Raw genomic sequence first — 19,157 nt, forward strand, 5'->3', positions numbered from 1 at the left:
CCTTCGTCCAACATTAGTGGATAGTTAAATGAATTATGGCACATCCCTGCCTTAACTGCAACCGTTAAAAACATTCTTTATGAGAAAAATTCAAATGAGTTAGGGAAACACTTATGATATAAGAGTCGTCAAGAAAACAAAAAGAAAGAACATAAAATTGTATGTATAAGGGGAAAAAGCACACAGAAGAAAAGATTAGACAGAAATGAGCCAAGATGTCAACAGAGGCTGCATATATGTGGCAGAAAGAGTTATTTTTGCCTGCTTTACACTCTTTTGATATTATCTCATTTCCCCACATTTCTATGATAACCAGAGGAGAAAAAAAAGAAGCTACCCAAATTCACACACACCCTCCTCACAAAGGGAATAAACTGTCTGAATAGCCAGAAAGGTTGTGAAGCTAGACAGTTAAGAGGGAGGAAGGGAGGTCCCGTGTCCCTTTTCCCATAACACAAATACTTCTGACAGAGCCATACACGTGGGGACTGTCCCTTGTAAATCTGTCTTTGAGATTTTCCTGAGACCTGTTTTCTGACTTGGTTCTTTGGTTCTCGACTTCAGGAGCCTACGTCTCGAAGGAGTGAGGGATACAGGTACGGAATATCCATCTCCAGCCCCAGACAGCCCCTGCCTCTCAGGGAATAAGGGAGCCAGGCTGCCTCCAGCACCTTTTCAAGTGAAAAGCCTGCACAGAGGAGAGCTGGTAATTTGAATGGGTGTTAAATTTGAAATCTGAGGCCCCGCCCCCAGTAAGGCACCTTGGAAGTCTCTTTGGTTGAGAGAGGCTCTGGGTTAGGAGAGTCCAGTGGCTGAAAGGTCAGGAACATCAGCAGTGGGACTGCAGCTCAAGCAGCAGCTGCGGACACACAACAGTACCTGTGCCGCTCCCCAACACAGCCACCAGGTGCGTGTGCGAGAGACACACCGCCACGCCCTAAAGGCTGCACAGGTGCCCGTCTCACTGGAAATGCGTTCAGTTTCTCTGTGAAAACACCCAATATCAGTTTACAGCTCTGCTCGGAGGAGTGGGCTTAAACTCAGTCCTGCGTCCTTCAGAACTCCAAACCTTCTCCTCGAAAACATGTCTCCATCACTCACCGTCCCCACTTAAATTCCCATTTGTCTGCTCTAAGAAATAAATGATCAGTGCACACAAAGAAGTGTTTAAGGTTAGCGAGAAGCATAAGCGTTGTCCCAAGACTAGAAGGCTCAGACACCTGGACAGCCCAGAAGGAACCGAGACTTGGAGAATTGGGGACACAGCTCAGAAGGTGAAAAACCAACAGTAAATTCCACTCAGCCCCCAGGGCGGCAGTGGGTCTCCCCGACGTCCACTCACCAAACATGCTGCCCTCGTAGCCGTCCTTTGTGAGGGGCCGGAGCTCATTTTTGCCCATCGCGTAGCGCTTATAGCTCTGCCAGGCAAACCGCATCATCTACGAGAGAAGGTGGGACCGTGAGTGGGGATTCCCAGCAGCGCAGGCTGGCGACTGCTGAAGCTCAGAACTCCCATCAGCTCTCAGACTTTAGCTAAAGGATCCATGCTGGGGGGATCCTGGGGTGACCCCCCCCTAGGATCACCTGGGGGGCGGGGGGCTTATAAAGCGGGCCCCACTCCTGAGTTCCTGGTTCGGGAGGGCTGAATTTGCTTTTCTAACAAGTTCCCGCGTGATACTTCAGGTCCGTGGGCCACATTGGAGAACCACTGGGCTGTCATGTCATATGTGTTTATTTCTGCTTGTCACCTCACTTCCAGGCTTCCTTTTGCTTTTCTTCTCTCTTCTGGCCTCCCTTCCTCCTCAGCCCCCTCTTTCTGGACATTTCCACCTGCATTCTCTGGCCTCTGCTGCTCCTGGAGTCAAGGCTTGGAAGCCATCTCTTCCAGGCACATCAGGACAGCTAGCTGCTGCCGTGCCGGCTGCGCAGAGTGGGAGGGCAGACGTGATACATCTGCAGCCTGTGCGCTCCATTAAATGGCACAAGAACCTAGCACCACCTCTCCGTTTCGTAGAGGAAACTGAGGCCCACAGATGGAAAGTGGTCAGGGCAGCACAGCCAGCTGGGCTGGAATCCAGCTCTTTCAACTCCCAGGCCAGCAGACCTCACCCCTGTGCCTGGCTTGATAGGTGTCCTCCTATGTGGCACACATGCAAATGTCACGGTAATGCATGCCTAGCGCTTTGCACAGGCTTTGAGTCCTGGTTCCATTCCTGTTATTTTCTACTTATCTTGAATTGGCAATATGGAAACTAATTGCTGGGTATGAGCGCTTGAGGGAGACTGGCCTCCTCCCTCAGACTCCCTGGATTAAGTCAGTGTGAGGGGAGGGAAGGGCGGCGGTGGGGTGGGAGAGCAGCGGGAGGCTGTGAAAACACAGATGACAGCAGAAAAGGAGGAGCAGAGGTCTGGGAGGGGGAGGACTGCACCCTGCCCTCAATACCCCCTCCTGCTTAAGGCAGAGAGAGAGAGATGTGGGTGTGCAGGAGTAATTAAGAAAATCACAGGTATCTACATGTTCTCAAAGGAGTTGTCACTGCAGGGGTGCCGAGACATTTGGAACGTGGCCCGTTCTTATATCATCCACATCAACAAAGGGGAATAATGGCACCAACGATTCCTGTGTCACTTGGGACTGGATTCAGAGGCACTCAGAGCTTCTCTCAATTGCATGCACACATACGCATACCAAGTACACATAGACCCACAAACGCTGGGTCTCCCACCTTAAGTCAAGAGTGACTCAGCACAGGCACTGGGTGAGCAGGGCACAGAAATGCACCCCGCCCCCAGCCAGACAGTCCTCATTTCTCTTCCTCACACACCCTAAGCAGCACCTATCAGGTGTCCTGTCCTGTGTGAGACTGCAGTTTGGGCTGCAGCCATGAGGGGAATGCTCTCCTGGCCCCTAACCTCTTCTTCTCTGCCAACTGCTTGTCTTCCTTCAGACCCCAGCCGAGAGGGCTCTTTTGCAGAGAGACCTCCTCCCCAGCCAAGCCTAAATCACTCCTATTCCCCATTCCTGATGCCCAGCCCCTGAGCAGCCTACAGCCAAGTTTTTACGCTTACAACTACTTGGCCAGTCCCACTACCCCCTATTCATTGCCACAAGGCCAGCAACTCATCCAGGGACATAGCAGGCACAGACAAGTGCTCGCTAAGCATTTGCTGGTTCTGGAGCTTAACATACGGCTGTGAGAGTCAATGTGGACCACACGTGGCACAGGTAAGATAGGTAACAGGTCACAGGGAAGGATCTTGCGGGCAACAGAAGCGCTCAGAAGACGGGAGGCATGTGTCTCAAGGGAAGCTTCATGGGTACCCCAGTATCCCGATGGCTGAGCAGGGCTGTGAGGGGGCACAGGAAGAGGATGCATAGGGAGGCTAGACTTACTCTGGAACTGGTGATAAGAGCCCTGGGCAACCCCTGGACTTGGCTTCTGAGATGGACGGTCCCTGGCTTTATGCTTAGGCAGCTCTAAGACCTCAAAGGTCACCCACTGGACTTCCTGTTCCATGTAAGTTCCTTAATGAAAGATTAGGCAATCTGTCTTTGGACACCCCCAGTGACAGGGTGCTCACCCCCTTACAGGGCAGCCCATGCCATTGCGGAGTTTCCCAACGTTCTTCCTTAATCCAAATCCGTGTTCCCCTTTGGGCCACAGAGAGGTCAGTTCACATACTTCCACACCACAGACCTCTAGTCACAGGCAGCCAACTCCCAAATGGTTCAGAAAACTGTGTGAGTGTGTAGTGAGAGAGAATAAAGCAAACAGTAAAATATTAACATTTGAGGAACCTGAACAAAGGGTAAATGTGAAATGTTAGCTAGACTTTTGCAACCTTTCTACAAGTCTGAAATTATTATTTTTTTAGACCCATTAAGGGAACTTTGCTGGGGGTTGATGTCATTTTCACCCAAACTCATACATCACAACACCTGTCTTTCTCCACTGTAACTCATAGCAGAGTGTGCCTGTTGCCAGTCTCCTTGCAGCTCTCGTCACCCATAGCTCCTCACTGAGCCAGTCCTGCCCATAACTGGTCAGGAGACAGAGCAAATGAGGAACTAGTAATTTGGATTTCCCTTTTATAATGATATCACCAGGTTCAAGTGAGGTGCCTGGTTCTACTCTGTTTCTCCTGCTCCAAAAATGAAAGACCCCTTTGGTGGTTCTGAGCACTTTCCGGAAGTCCCAGAGCAGTGCTGGCTTCAACCCCCAGGACCCCTCCTCCCACAACTGCGACAGTCTTTCTCTTAGCTCAGTTCTATGCCCCATTCTCCCCAATTCTGCACAGCCTTTTTACTTAAATCCTCACCTGAGGGTATATTTACTGATTGGAGAGAGAGAGAGAGATAAAGGGAGAAAGAGAGAGAGAAATATCAGTGTGAGAGAGAAACATCAATCAGTTGCCTCCTATACATGGCCCAACCGGGACCAAACCTACAACCCAGGCATGTGCCCTGACCAGGAATCAAACATGCAACCTTTTGTTGTAAGGATGACACTCCCACAAACTGAGTAACCTGGCCAGGGTTGTATACATTATTTACCACAGTTTAAAAAATAAGGTTGATCTATCTATCCATCATCCCTCATCCATCCCTCATCCATCCCTTATCCATCCATCCATCCATGCAAGGTATATGTGCTCATTGTAGAGAAACAGAGAGAAAGTAAACCACTATATTAAAATACTATCACTATCATTCCCATTTTGATGCCTTTCTTTTCACTTTTTTTCATTCATCTTTGTTTCTTCCAGTGATGGTGACATAAACAGTTTGTATTTTATTTCAAAGACTTTGAAAATATCATTTTAATAGCTTTATAACAGCCCAGAAAGTAGATGTAAACTTCTTCCCTTATAATTGGACATTTCAGTGATTTCTACTTTGGGACCATTATAAATAATGCCATAATGAACATCTTTGTGCATATTCTCTTTCTAGATTTTGAGTAATTTCCAGAGTATCTGAGAAACTGCTAGAAAAAAATTGGGAAGTTATTAGTATGTACATTCCTTTTTAAAGATTAAAGCCAGATAGCTTGTTTTGCCCACCATTGAGCAAAATTTGGTGAATAGGAAAATGTATAACAATTTTGTGACAATACAATAAAGTAGATCACTTGGAGAGATAAAACTAATATAACAATGAATCACTGCTACATTTGTGTAGCCCTTGGCACACTTTGTCTCACTTGATTTGGGTAGTTCAGTGAGCTTGACAGGACAGGTATTGTTCCCATTCAGAAATAACCATGCAAAGGCTAAATAAAGTATGAGACGTAAAGTTTTAAACAGATATTTAAAATTATGTTTCCAAATGTTAGAGATATATAAAAATGCTCATTGTATATGAAGTGGAAAGCAGGATGTCAAACTATATAGTATGAATCTCACAGGTCCATGTATAAGTATATTAAAAAAAATACAGACTAGAAGGAAATATACCAAAATGCTGACAGTGGTTATGTTTGAGATGTTATTTTTTCTTCTCATTGACCTAGATTTTCTGGATTTTCTATGATGAATATCTAGAAATGTTTGCGTTGTGAAAATTAACGGTTGTTAAAATGAACAACATAAGGAATAAATGATATGGTGCTACTCCCAGACCACCCAGGGGAGTGCTGGGGTGGTCAGCCACGGGGTGGGTGGGACAGAGCTGGGCTTTGACAGGAGAGGAGGCCACTGGCCAGAGAAACAACTTAAGGAGATGCCCAGAACTAGGATCTCAGAGTCAAGCAGAATAATATGAGTGCCAGAGACAGCATCTCGTCCCAAAACCACACTTCACGAGGACTATGTGAAACCCGCACAGGGGAAGTGACTTATCATGGTCAGGACACGGTTGTTATTAGCACAGGGGTGGTTTTGTCAACAAGACCACAGGCCAGGACAGTGAAGCAGCTGACCAGGACCAGGGAGGCCTGAACTACAGCAAGAGAAATCTGGGACGGACTCAAGAATATAACTGTACGAATCGAGACATGTGAGAACTTAAAAAGCAAGAGAAATTATACCTCTGCTCCCACTGGGTTCTACAAATACACAACAGGCAGTTATTTGTGTGCGTGCTGGAGACAGAAGGCAGATCTAGATGGTCCCTGCCATCAGTCTGTGATTTATGGATTCAAGGGATACCTAACAATAGCCTACGACGCCTTCCCTTCACCAAGTCCTTGGAAGGCAGAAAACAAAGCTCAAATGACAGAGTGACAGGCAGAGCAATCGAAGCTGAATCCTAAGACATCCTGTCAGTTCTTTCTCAAACAAAAGCTCTTCTTGTCCACCGGAACAAATTATAATGACATGAAATCTTAAAATGAAAAATATTTACTAGTTTGAGGCAGGCTTTATTATTTTACTTAAGGTATTCTTTCTACCTGACTCAGAGCTCTAGGATTCTCTCTCGCAGAAAAGCGACTAGAACTTACTGTGTGACCCGCACAGATGCCCACCCCCCGCTGAGGAGCCCCAGACCAATGGAACCAAGAGAGAAAGGATGTGTTTGGGAGGGAGGGGCTGGGAATACTGGCAGACCATCTCCAGAGAGGAAAATAATACAAAGTTTGCACTGGAAAGTTCTTGGGGGGCCACTGGGGAGGAAGGAAGTGAGCAGGGAAACAGTGAGACATACTCCCCTTTTTAAAATAAAACACACACACACACGCGGGACCGAGTCTGGCAGTGACCCAGAGCGAAGGTTGCGACATAGCAAAGCTGCCAAGAGGGAAATGGATTCTCCCAGTTGGTGAAGACAAGCGCTCACACTGGACTGCGTCTCCCAGCAGTGACACCGGGCCCCACTCGCAGGGGCAGAGTGGGAAAGGGTTTGGTCTCTAATAGTCCTGGGATCTAATGACCTTACAGAGAGATTTGAATATTGAGCTGATTTTTCCCCTTCACTTTCAGAACAGTCCAGGGAAACAGCTGACAGCTTGTTAGCCGAACACCATCCACACCAGATTTCTCAATCCACCCCGGCTGTGGGTGCCCCACACAACGATCTGATTGGTGACTGCTGATGAGGTTTAACCTCTGGTCTGTCCTTCAGAGGCTGGATGCAGGTGGGATTCGGTTATGCTGGGGATTGGAGGGCGTTGACGGGGTAGGTGCTGCCTCCAACCCTCTCATTTTGGGGTTTGCTTGAGCCACTGAGAGTCACCTGGAGGATATGAAAATGTGATATGACTATTTACCTGAGGTCCACACAGATCTCCCATATCCTGCCCATGGGGATTCAGATCTGAGCAGTCGCAGAAATCTCGCCCCACCTCTAGCCGTTCTGAGGCACTGTGGTTCCACGTGTGGGCCCCGGAGGCAGACAGACCTTTACTACTCAGAGTGTGGTCTTTGGATCAGCAGATGGGCACACCCAGAGGGCATGTGAGAAATGCAGCACCCTGGGCCTCACCTCAGACCTGCTAAACCAGAACCAGCATTGCAACAAGATCCCCAGGTGGTCCAAATGCACATTAAAGTTAGACACTGCTATAGGGCTTCCTCACCTACTGGCTGTTTGGCCCAGAGTGAATGACCTACCCTCTCTGAGACTCAGTTTCCTTATCTGTAAAAGGAGGTCAGGAATATTTCATCCTTCTAACAACCCTGAGAGTAAATGAGATAACATATGTAAAACATTTACTAGCATAGCAGCTGGTATATAATAAGTGCTCAATAAAAAGCAGCCAAAAGATGATTACTATCCTATTAATGTATCTACTAAGTATTTTTCCATCCATTTCTTTCTGCACTCTTATCCAAACCCCTTGCATTTCTCCATGGGACTCCAGCAGCAGCCTGTAACTGGCCTTTTCTGTAATCAGTCTTTTCTGGCCTCCTACACTGTTCTCCACACTGTAGCCAGGGAGACTACTTGACGTGAAAATTTATTCATATCTCCACCCAACCCCCAACACACACACACACACACATTTCTGTCAGATATAAAGATCAAACTCAGTCAATGCCATCAAGACCTGCAGAGTCCCCCCACTCATGCCTCCAGCCTCAGCTTACCCTACCCATCTCTGTCCCCACCACATTAGCTTCCATTCTCAGTTATTCCAAAATCCATGTCTCCTGCCACAGGGCCCCCCACTCCCTGAACAACTTGTCACACTACTCTCCTGAGCTGGCAAATGCTGCTCATCTTTCAGGTCTCAACTTGGTTGCCATGTCTTACTGAAGCCTGGCTCCCGGATCAGGTCGAATGCCCCTATTACAGAGGAATATTAAAGTCAGAATTATATAATAATTGTGTGTTTGATTAATTAGGACCTATTTCCCCCACAGGAGTGTAGGCTCCATTGCTTGCTATCGCTCCCCAGCACTTAGCACACAGAGGCCTTCCATGAAAATACACTGACTAAATGTCTAAGGGTGGTGACAACGCAGGGGGCCCCCGACCCACTCCTGTCCTGAGGGTCAGGGGAAGGCGGCGACACCCGGGACAGAAACCCACTACTCAGTGGCTTTAACTCCACAACGGTTTACCCACAGCCCAACAAGGGAGCCACTCCAGCTGTGGGGCCACAGGGGACAGCCAAAAGGGCGAGATGCTACCTACTGAGAACCTGTACAATCTCAGTGTGGAGTGTGCAAACAGACAAAAGAGGCTGATGGAGAAGGCCACAAATTCGAGCTCTGTCACTGCACTGAGATCTGTCCCCTGACTGCAAAGTGAAGGATCCTCTTTGCGTTTAGCCCAGTGAGACCCGTTTTGAACTTCTGACCTTCAAAACTATTAAGAGAATGAATTTGTGTTGCTGTAAGTCACAGAGTCTGTGCGATTTGTCTCTGTAACAATAGGAAACTAATGTATCACCATGGAGCCTTTGCACTTGCCAATGAAAACCTGAGTGAACAGACTACCGAGTCTCCAGTATACTTTCCATTCCACCAGCCCCCTGTTCCGCATATGAAATTCTGATACTCTAGAGCATGGGTACCAGCATCCTGTTCTACAGCCCCTTGCCATCCACCAATGACAACCTGTCTACAGGAGAACCATTTCTTTTGTGTCTGTCTCTCCTGCCCTTGAGCTCTGTGACCTATTCACCTGTGCATCCTCAACCCCTGGCATGGAGCCTGGCCAAACAGAGGAAGCGAAGTAGCACATTAGTAATAATAAGGGCTACCCGTGTTACCTCTGTTATCCAGCAGTGGACATCTGCTGAGCACTTACTAGGTGCTGAGCCCTGCAATCAACCTTGCAAGGCGGGTTACCAATATTGGCCCTATTTTACAGGTTGAAGCAATTGAGTCCAGGAGGGTCGGATAACTTGCAAAGGACACAGACCAAATTAGTGGCAGAGCCAGGCAATGCGTGCAGGAGGAAAGTGGGGAGCCTGCACTCTAACAGTGGCAGCTCACTGCTCCCCACTCAACAACCCTCTGAGGTAAGATTAGTGCCTCCTCTCCCCAGCACTCGGGCCTATGCAGCTGGCAAGTGGCAGGGCCTGTGTTTGAAGCTGGGGTCTGGCCGATTCAAAAGGCTGTGGTTTCCTTTCCATCTCACCAGGCGGCTTCACCGTTTAATGAGCGAATGAACAAAACACGGACCCACCACCTCTGGAAGGCACGTGGCACTCAGACTCAAATGAGAACTGGCTGCTGTCTTGTGCCTGGGCTGACTGCCCATCCTGAGGTTCTGCTTCTCTTGGAAAACAAGAAATGTCCAAATTCCCAGTTACCAGAGGCTCAATCTGCTAGAAGGAATGGATGACCTGCTTTAAAGCTGCTCCAGCTGTGCTTAGAGTCTCTGGAAATGCGAAAGAGGCAGAATCAGTTCTTTTGCCTAAATATCAAAAGGAAAAAAGCAGATTTAAGTGAAAACAAGGAAAGTACCAAAGTAAAAGGTAGAGGGACCTTGACGAGAGCATGGAGAGAAGTGATTTCCGCTGCCAGGTTTCCCGGGGCGGGGCGGGGGGGGCGCAATACTGTTTGAAATCGGGAAGTCAGCCTTGATAACCACTTTCTAGACTGTTAGTGGCCTAGGTGTCCTGTCTCAGGCTTTCGGAGTTCACAGGGCAGCCCTCGGCCAAGGGCAAGAACAAAGGCTCCCCAAGGGCAGCTCCCCAAGCTTTGTGTCCCAGTCAGTCTCTGTCTCTTGAGGAACAGCTCTGGGCACAGAATCTTTGGACCCATCTTTAACTCATCCATGTAGAGCGTGTGGAACGTCCCTATTGCCTGGCGGTTCTCCTTGGATCCCAGAGGATAGTACCATCCTACTCAGAGAGTCCATTCCTGGACTCAAGAAGAAGGAGGTCTCATGACCTCCAGACACTCACNCACAGGGGACAGCCAAAAGGGCGAGATGCTACCTACTGAGAACCTGTACAATCTCAGTGTGGAGTGTGCAAACAGACAAAAGAGGCTGATGGAGAAGGCCACAAATTCGAGCTCTGTCACTGCACTGAGATCTGTCCCCTGACTGCAAAGTGAAGGATCCTCTTTGAGTTTAGCCCAGTGAGACCCGTTTTGAACTTCTGACCTTCAAAACTATTAAGAGAATGAATTTGTGTTGCTGTAAGTCACAGAGTCTGTGCGATTTGTCTCTGTAACAATAGGAAACTAATGTATCACCATGGAGCCTTTGCACTTGCCAATGAAAACCTGAGTGAACAGACTACCGAGTCTCCAGTATACTTTCCATTCCACCAGCCCCCTGTTCCGCATATGAAATTCTGATACTCTAGAGCATGGGTACCAGCATCCTGTTCTATAGCCCCTTGCCATCCACCAATGACAACCTGTCTACAGGAGAACCATTTCTTTTGTGTCTGTCTCTCCTGCCCTTGAGCTCTGTGACCTATTCACCTGTGCATCCTCAACCCCCGGCATGGAGCCTGGCCAAACAGAGGAAGCGAAGTAGCACATTAGTAATAATAAGGGCTACCCGTGTTACCTCTGTTATCCAGCAGTGGACATCTGCTGAGCACTTACTAGGTGCTGAGCCCTGCAATCAACCTTGCAAGGCGGGTTACCAATATTGGCCCTATTTTACAGGTTGAAGCAATTGAGTCCAGGAGGGTCAGATAACTTGCAAAGGACACAGACCAAATTAGTGGCAGAGCCAGGCAATGCGTGCAGGAGGAAAGTGGGGAGCCTGCACTCTAACAGTGGCAGCTCACTGCTCCCCACTCAACAACCCTCTGAGGTAAGATTAGTGCCTCCTCTCCCCAGCACTCGGGCCTATGCAGCTGGCAAGTGGCAGGGCCTGTGTTTGAAGCTGGGGTCTGGCCGATTCAAAAGGCTGTGGTTTCCTTTCCATCTCACCAGGCGGCTTCACCGTTTAATGAGCGAATGAACAAAACACGGACCCACCACCTCTGGAAGGCACGTGGCACTCAGACTCAAATGAGAACTGGCTGCTGTCTTGTGCCTGGGCTGACTGCCCATCCTGAGGTTCTGCTTCTCTTGGAAAACAAGAAATGTCCAAATTCCCAGTTACCAGAGGCTCAATCTGCTAGAAGGAATGGATGACCTGCTTTAAAGCTGCTCCAGCTGTGCTTAGAGTCTCTGGAAATGCGAAAGAGGCAGAATCAGTTCTTTTGCCTAAATATCAAAAGGAAAAAAGCAGATTTAAGTGAAAACAAGGAAAGTACCAAAGTAAAAGGTAGAGGGACCTTGACGAGAGCATGGAGAGAAGTGATTTCCGCTGCCAGGTTTCCCGGGGCGGGGCGGGGGGGGCGCAATACTGTTTGAAATCGGGAAGTCAGCCTTGATAACCACTTTCTAGACTGTTAGTGGCCTAGGTGTCCTGTCTCAGGCTTTCGGAGTTCGCAGGGCAGCCCTCGGCCAAGGGCAAGAACAAAGGCTCCCCAAGGGCACCTCCCCAAGCTTTGTGTCCCAGTCAGTCTCTGTCTCTTGAGGAACAGCTCTGGGCACAGAATCTTTGGACCCGTCTTTAACTCATCCATGTAGAGCGTGTGGAACATCCCTATTGCCTGGCGGTTCTCCTTGGATCCCAGAGGATAGTACCATCCTACTCAGAGAGTCCATTCCTGGACTCAAGAAGAAGGAGGTCTCATGACCTCCAGACACTCACAGGCAGGAAAGGGCCCCGCTTCTTGTCCAGTAAAATTGTGTCAGTCGAGGCTTGGACAATGAACCATGGAGCATCTCCTTGTAGTAGCCCCTGTGCCAGATGTCATCACATATGTCTAATTCAATCCTCCCTTGCTACTCTGGGAAGCAGGTATCACGCCCATTTTACAGATAAGAATACTGAGGTTTGGAGAGATTCCGTAACTATTCCAAGGGTCTACAGCCAGTAGGTGGAGGGTTTAGATTCAGACCCAGGTCTGAAGATTCCAATCTGTGTCTCTTCTTGTTCTTTCCTCAACCTCCTCTCTTATGAAATCCATTCAGAAAATATATATTGAGTATCTACTATGTATCCATATACATAGCAGATGACTTTTCTCTTTATTCCTTCTAGGTTCCCATCAGCAGACTTCAAAGTACATATTTTCTTTTCTATTTTTTCCTCTTTTTTGCGGGGCGGGCAGCTAGAAATCTTTGCAAAAACCCACTGTTAAGGTTACCCATTCCTCCCACCAGGAGAGAAAATCCCAAAGCAGTAAACAGACCCACTCAGCCCCACAAAAACCACACAAAATGAGCTCAGGTATTAGAGCTCATTCACCCCAGGAGGCCAAGTAGCTGGCACCCTGTAAGTGCCTTGAGTTTGCATTGATCGGACAGCTCAGCGTAGCTGTCCTTTTCGTTTTTTCTAGGTCTGTAAAAATGGACGATGTGCAAGGGCACTTCTGGATCCATGACCAGGGGGTGGTGGTGGTTTCTCACTCCTATGAGGCTGAATTCCATGGACGAGTTCCTTGACGGCATTGAGCTGCAGGGCTGTTCTGGGAAAGGTTTCTGCAGCCCTGTTATGAAAGATACCCTAATCACAAGGGAGAGAGTAAAACACCAACCAGCTTGATTTCAAAACTCTGAAGTAGACTCCAAAGAATACGTAACCAAGAAAACCAAAAGACTCTCATCTTGATGAACTAATGGGACAGACTAGGAGAGAGAGAGCAAAAACTCAGATCTTCAAGTGCCACGGATTTTTGAACTGTTTAAATGATCAGAATCAAAGCTCACACAGGCCTGGCTTGATTTTTCGCTTTCTCCTCCCACCTCCCTCCGATCCGCACATCCCACTCCCAAAGAACTGACGGCACCTGCCCCAGCTCCGCTGCTCTGGCTTCTAATGGAACCAGGCTTTTCTCTGCCAAGCTCCCTCCAGATCTGTGCTTCCTGCTGAGGCCTGTGACCCTGCTGCAGGGAGGAGGCAGCGCCTGCGGAGCCAGCAAACAGACGCTTTCACAGGAGGCAGACAGACAGACTGACGGCTGTCACGGGTGACGGAACGTTCGCACAATTTCTCTTCCCCGTGCCTGCTTTTGAGGTGCAAGCATACCCGGGCGGTGGTGGCTCACCAGGGCTCTTTCATAAATCTCAAAGGCAGGCCTTTTCAGACATGCCCGACAAAAGAAAGGCCTTGGTGAGGTTTCTGTCACTGACAGCCATGTATGCTGTATAAGGGAGAAAACCACCCTGTTTTCCCAATTCTGAGCACAAAGCTGAAAAAACATCACATAAAATGCTATCAGTTCAGCTGGCAGGGTGGGGGTGGGGTGAGGGTTTCTCCATCTGCGGCTAATAAAATAACACTAAGTCTTGGACGCCTTCTCTAAGGCGTCCAACCTGCTCGCCCCAGAGGCTGCTCTTTTTGTCTTTTTCTGGGCAAAGGAAAAAATTCCTCTTACTTTCACTGTGGACTCGGTGTTCCATTTAGGAACCTGAAAAAGATGTGAGTAACCATTCACTTTCAGATCTGACTCCGGGCCTGGCTGGTGCCACTTACAGTGAATAGAAACGATGAGCCTCATTAGCTGGAATTCCGCAGCCCCCTCACGGATGGAAAGTCAGTCAGTGAGAAAGCTCCATTCGGGGTGATAAAAGGGAGTCCGGGGTGGAAATGATGCAAAAGAGACAGAATGTAAATGCAAAAATGTTTCCTGGGTGAACAGCTGTGGCTATTTAACCACTAAAGGTTAAACCCTCTTGAGGTCAGGGAAAGAACCAGAGGAAAATCAGAGGCAACTTTCCTCTTTTCCTGGGATAAACCCAGCAAAATTTTAAAATGCAAAGCATCTCTAAACAGCTATTTGATTAGGTTTTTTTACCAACTAGGCTATGATAATTAGCAAATGCCTGGGAGATGAGATTAAATATGCCAATCAGTCCATCTCAAGAGTTTAGCATGAGCAATGTAGAATGTAATTATTTTTAAGTGATAACCACTTTTGTGGGGTTACAGCCTTAACTGGAGATCTGAAACCCAAGAGATGACCTCTCCCCATGCCCAGAACAGCTGCTTACCACTTAAAAGAAAAATAGCGATGCCAACTGTTATCTGAAAATTCCACCAGTGTGACCTTTAAAGAGAAAGATTTTGAGTATTTCTGGTGATAACTCCGCCACAATTTCTTCCACTAATGGGGCATTTTCAAACCCAGCAGGGTGATGGAGATAACCTGACTTCACAGGGGTGCAATCGACTCTACCTGCAATATCTAATGCCCTATTTTCTCCATTGGTGATCATTTCTTAGGTTGGAAACCATCAAAACCTAAAGATTCACAACTTCTCCCTTCTCCACGCAATCTGTAGGGGTGTGCAAGATGGGGCCCACAGTAGAGATTGGTTTGTAATGGGACAGAATGCTATCCAAAAGAGGAGAGCAGAACGCAGTCAGCTGTTAGGAATGGGGTGTTTTTTTTGTGTTTTTTTTTTTCTGTATTGCTCCTGGGGAATGTTGCATTGTAAAGAGCTGCTCTGGTTCAAAAGAAGTCTTAGAATGCTAAGACTCTGGCTGTCATCACACCGGGTCCATTTCTTCACCCTACAGACTGAACTCATCTCTCTCTGCAAACAGCTTTTTGTAACATTGTGGTGGCAAATGGCTAAGAAAGAGGAAGGTTCCACTTCTTCAGCCTGTAACTACAGAAACGTGTGTGTCCAGGGCACAAAGGGACATTTCTAGGCAACATGACAAAAATGAGTAACATTGCTACTCCATCCCATGGTAATAGCTCTTATAATTAAAGATTACTGTGAATACAACAGATCCCAACACAAGTGGGAATAACGGAGACACGGCCATCTCTCTGCCTCTTTGTCAGCAACTCTAGTCTACACATGGACCTTGAACTTCCATGGGGCTGGAGAGGTCTGTAATTAACCACCTGCCAAGGTCGGTGGCCATAACTCTAACTGGGGCAGCCCTTCCTTGACTGAGTTCTCTCAAGTGATAATTAAGCCTCACTTGCAAGGTCTGATCACAACTGAGCAGTGCATGCATACGACGGCATGCCGAACAGTGACAAATTCTCCAAGTACCGGTGGCTGCTGCCTGGGCTGCCAGCACTCTCATCATGAGATAAGTATCTCCTTATGTGAGCGCCTTGAGTCACAGCTCCTGCCCCATGAGCCTTCACCTTTTCTTTTAATCGAACAATGTTTTGCAATTTCAGCTCCATCTATCAGGCGCCTCCATTGTCTGCTAATAGAGTTTACAGAATCCTATTCCCCAGCCTATAGCCAGGGCCAAGAACTCTTCAGTCATTCCTGTAAGTCCAAGAACATTTCAGACGCACTATAAATTGAACTTGAACTCCATCCACCATCAGCTGCCGACCTGAGAACATGCCAGCCAGGGCTTCAATTCATAATTAGATGTTGGCTAGACAAACTACCTGCCAATAGTACCTTTGCCTACCAGTGCCACACAGGACGATAATGTTCAATGTGGGGGTTCACAGAAAGGGAGCCCTCCTGGGAGGAAGTGTTTTTGCAAAATCCATTTCCTTGACAACTCTTTTCCAAGCAAATGCTAGTATTGCAGGTTTTGGGTTTTTTTTTTGTCCATGGCTTTGAACTATTCTGATGTCTAAAAATCAACATTGTCAAATGCCCTAATGTGAAAAGTAGGGATTAAAATAGAAGCAAAAATTTTTTAAGCTCCTAGAGCTGAACAATTTAAAAACCAGGGATTTACATTATCTTTTTGGGGGGTGAAGACAGTAATGAGCAAAAGATGGGCAGCATTTAGGGAGACCTCTAGGGCTCACTTACTCAACACAGGTGACCATGGAGAAGAATCTGGAGGACACATGGCCTGCCATGCTGGACCGCTCTGCCCAGAGTTGAGGGACGAACCTAGTCTCAACGGGGAGCACAGCCTAGTCCCTGATCGTCCCCCTGTGGGTTTAAAGGGGCTCCAAGAACAAGACCATCAGCCTCAGGATGAGGTCATATTCCTTTAGAATCACATAATCTCGGATTGTGAGACAGGCCCAATTTCAAATATCTGCCCCATCATCACTGTGTCGGGTACTGTGCTTTAAGTTTTTGAGAAATGGTCTTATGGAATTGGTGGGCCTCCCTGGTCTGGGCAGAACCGCACTCCGAGGGCAGAGACAGCCCAGTGGAGCAAAGAGGGCTGCCATTCTCTGCTCAGGCTGACTCTCTTCCCCTTGACGACTTCAATGGAATTATCAGCTCAACTCTAAACAGGTCATGGCAAGTCAGGACACTTCTTAACCAAACCATCCACCCATCCATCCTTCTATTCATCCACCCAATATTCCACATTAAGTACTTCCTATATGCCAATAACCATGCTTGATATTGGGGCTACAGAGGAACAGGATGCATGCCTACTATGGGGGATCATTTTTTAAAAAAGGGTTCTTAATTTGGTGTTTATGGGGTGGGACAGGAGCCTGTGAACCCTTTTACATAAAAGGAAACCTGTGTGAGTTTTTGTGTACACACGTGCATACCATGAGTATCTCTTGGAGGAGGAGGGTTTATAGTTTTTATCAGATTAGCATAGGAATTTGTGACACCAAAAAGGTTAGGAATCACATTAAAGCTCAAATCCAAACTGCTGTTATGTCACAGAAATCTCTTCACAAAGAAGGGGTGAGAGAGGCTGTGCACTGAAGGTGGTGCCTGGGTGGGACTTCGACAAATGCACGAGTCTGACTTCGCCTACTCCAAGCCCAAGAATGAAGGCTTCATTCCTTTCGCTCAAGCCTCTTCCTCCAGTTCCCTCTGAGCCCTTCACCCACATCAGTCTCCCTCCTCCACACTTGTTCCTTCCTTCACTCATGGATTCAACGAGTTTCTTTCGAGTGCCCACTTGTGCCCTGTGAACAAGATGAACAGGGGCCCCTGTCCTCCTGGACCCAACATTCTTGTGAGAGAGACAGATATCCACTGAACACAGAGACATGGAAGTACAAACTGAGATAAGTGCACAGTAGGGCGGGGAACAAAGACAGAAGAGAATGACTGCCCGTGGGGCCCGATTCCAAAGAGACAGGGAAGTCGTCTTCTGCTCACTGGCCAGCAATCGGGATTATAAACTGCTCCACAGTTTGAAAATGCTTCACAGGGAGAGACTGGATAATTTGCCTTGGCAGCTCATAGAGCTTGCAAGCCTTTGGCACTGGGTAGGCACTTGTATTTGCTGAACAAATAGATGAGTGACTCAGCAGGCTACCCTGTAATATTTCTTATATTAAATATTTTTAAGCTCTTTCAGGTACAAAGGCCTCGTTTTAGATATCCTTCAACCTCTCAGGAGAGAGAACAAATCATTAGATTGGGAAGGATGCATCCCATTTACACAAACTCCAAAGAAACTGTGATTTTGCTTCCCTTTTACTGACTTTCTCCTACAAAGCTACTTTAGTATTCAATGAGGGGCCTTCATTCAAGTTCCAGGCCACTCACACATGACTCTGTTCAGACTCGGTCCTCAAGCCAGCCGAGGCTCATCCCCATTAGCACAAAGCTGAAAGACGTGACTAGGGTGGAGGCAGAGCTACCCTTCGTGGGGATGATCAAGGTACAGAGAGGGGACACCTGTGCCTCCAAGGAGGGAGCAGTATGAAAATGCACTCTATGGGGCTGACATATTGATTCTGTTTACCAACTCTTCTGTCCCCGCTGTGTCTCTGGTGCCTGGCACTTAGTATGCACTCAATACTTACTTGTTAAACGAATGAGTGGGTGAGTGAAGGGCTTGCTGGTCAAGGTACTGAGGTGGTAGCACGCAGGGGCCACACAGCAAAGCTGTGCCCAGCGGTGTGCTGGTGAAGGTGTAGCTCCCACATGAGCACTGGCTGTTATTTTCTGCCTCTTAAAAAGACAAAAAATGAAGTAACAAAAACATACCAGGATTTCATTTGTTTATCAATGATGTGAGCAGATTCTTTCCTGAACTGGATGGTAGTTTTTGAAAACTGGAAGAATTTTACTTTCCATTTTTTGTGCAATTTACAATAATGTACTTTTTTTAAAGGTCTTTAAATATATTTTATTGATTATGCTATTACAGTACTCCCAATTTTTCCCCCTTGCCCCCCTCCACCTGGTACCCCCATTCCCTCTAGCAATCCTTCCCATTAGTTCATATTCATGGGTCATGCATATAGGTTCTTTGGCTACTCCATTACCTATACTATTCTTAACACCCCCTGTCTATTTTGTACCTAACTGTTTGTGCTTCTGTTTCCCTGCACCTTTCCCCCCACTTTTCCCCTTCCCCCTCTGAACTGATAAACATCCAAAGGATCATATCTATGATTCTGTTCCTGTTCTGCTTATTTGCTTAGATTGCAATTTGGGTTCAATTATCGAAAATTGTGAATTTATTGCCATTTTAATGTTCATTGTTTTCATCTTCTTTTTTTCCTTCTATAATTCCCTTTAGCATTTCATATCATTACTTGGTGATGATGAAGCCCTTTAGTTTTACCCTATATGGGAAACACTTTATCTGCCCTTCCATTCTAAATGATAGTTTGCTGGAGAGAGTAATCTAGGTTGTAGGTCCTTGCTTTTCATCACTTTGAATACTTCTTGCTAGTCCCTTCTAGCCAGCAAAGTTTCTTTTAAGATATCAGCTGACAGTCTTATGGGAATTCCTTTGTAGGTATGTCTGCTTTCCTCTTGCTGCTTTTAAATTTCTCTCTTTTTATTTAACCTTTGGTATTTTACATACAATGTGCTTTGGTGTGGTTGTCTTTTGGTCCATTGTGTTTGGGATTCTCTGTGCT

The 19,157-nt window shown here is 47.2% G+C and overlaps 1 protein-coding gene across 1 annotated transcript in view; it reads right to left on the reverse strand.

Annotated features, from left to right (window-relative positions):
• MAN1C1 (mannosidase alpha class 1C member 1) overlaps positions 1–19,157 on the reverse strand; it is a 128,307-nt gene that overhangs the window by 76,519 nt on the left and 32,631 nt on the right. The window contains exon 2 of the mRNA XM_037032966.1: positions 1,343–1,439. Within this exon, the coding sequence (XP_036888861.1) occupies positions 1,343–1,439 (97 nt within the window). The remainder of the gene's footprint in view (positions 1–1,342; positions 1,440–19,157) is intronic.

The sequence above is a fragment of the Sturnira hondurensis genome, unplaced genomic scaffold, assembly GCF_014824575.4.
Source record: "Sturnira hondurensis isolate 20B ecotype Veracruz unplaced genomic scaffold, ASM1482457v3 Scaffold0021555, whole genome shotgun sequence".
NCBI classification, from domain to species: domain Eukaryota; kingdom Metazoa; phylum Chordata; class Mammalia; order Chiroptera; family Phyllostomidae; genus Sturnira; species Sturnira hondurensis.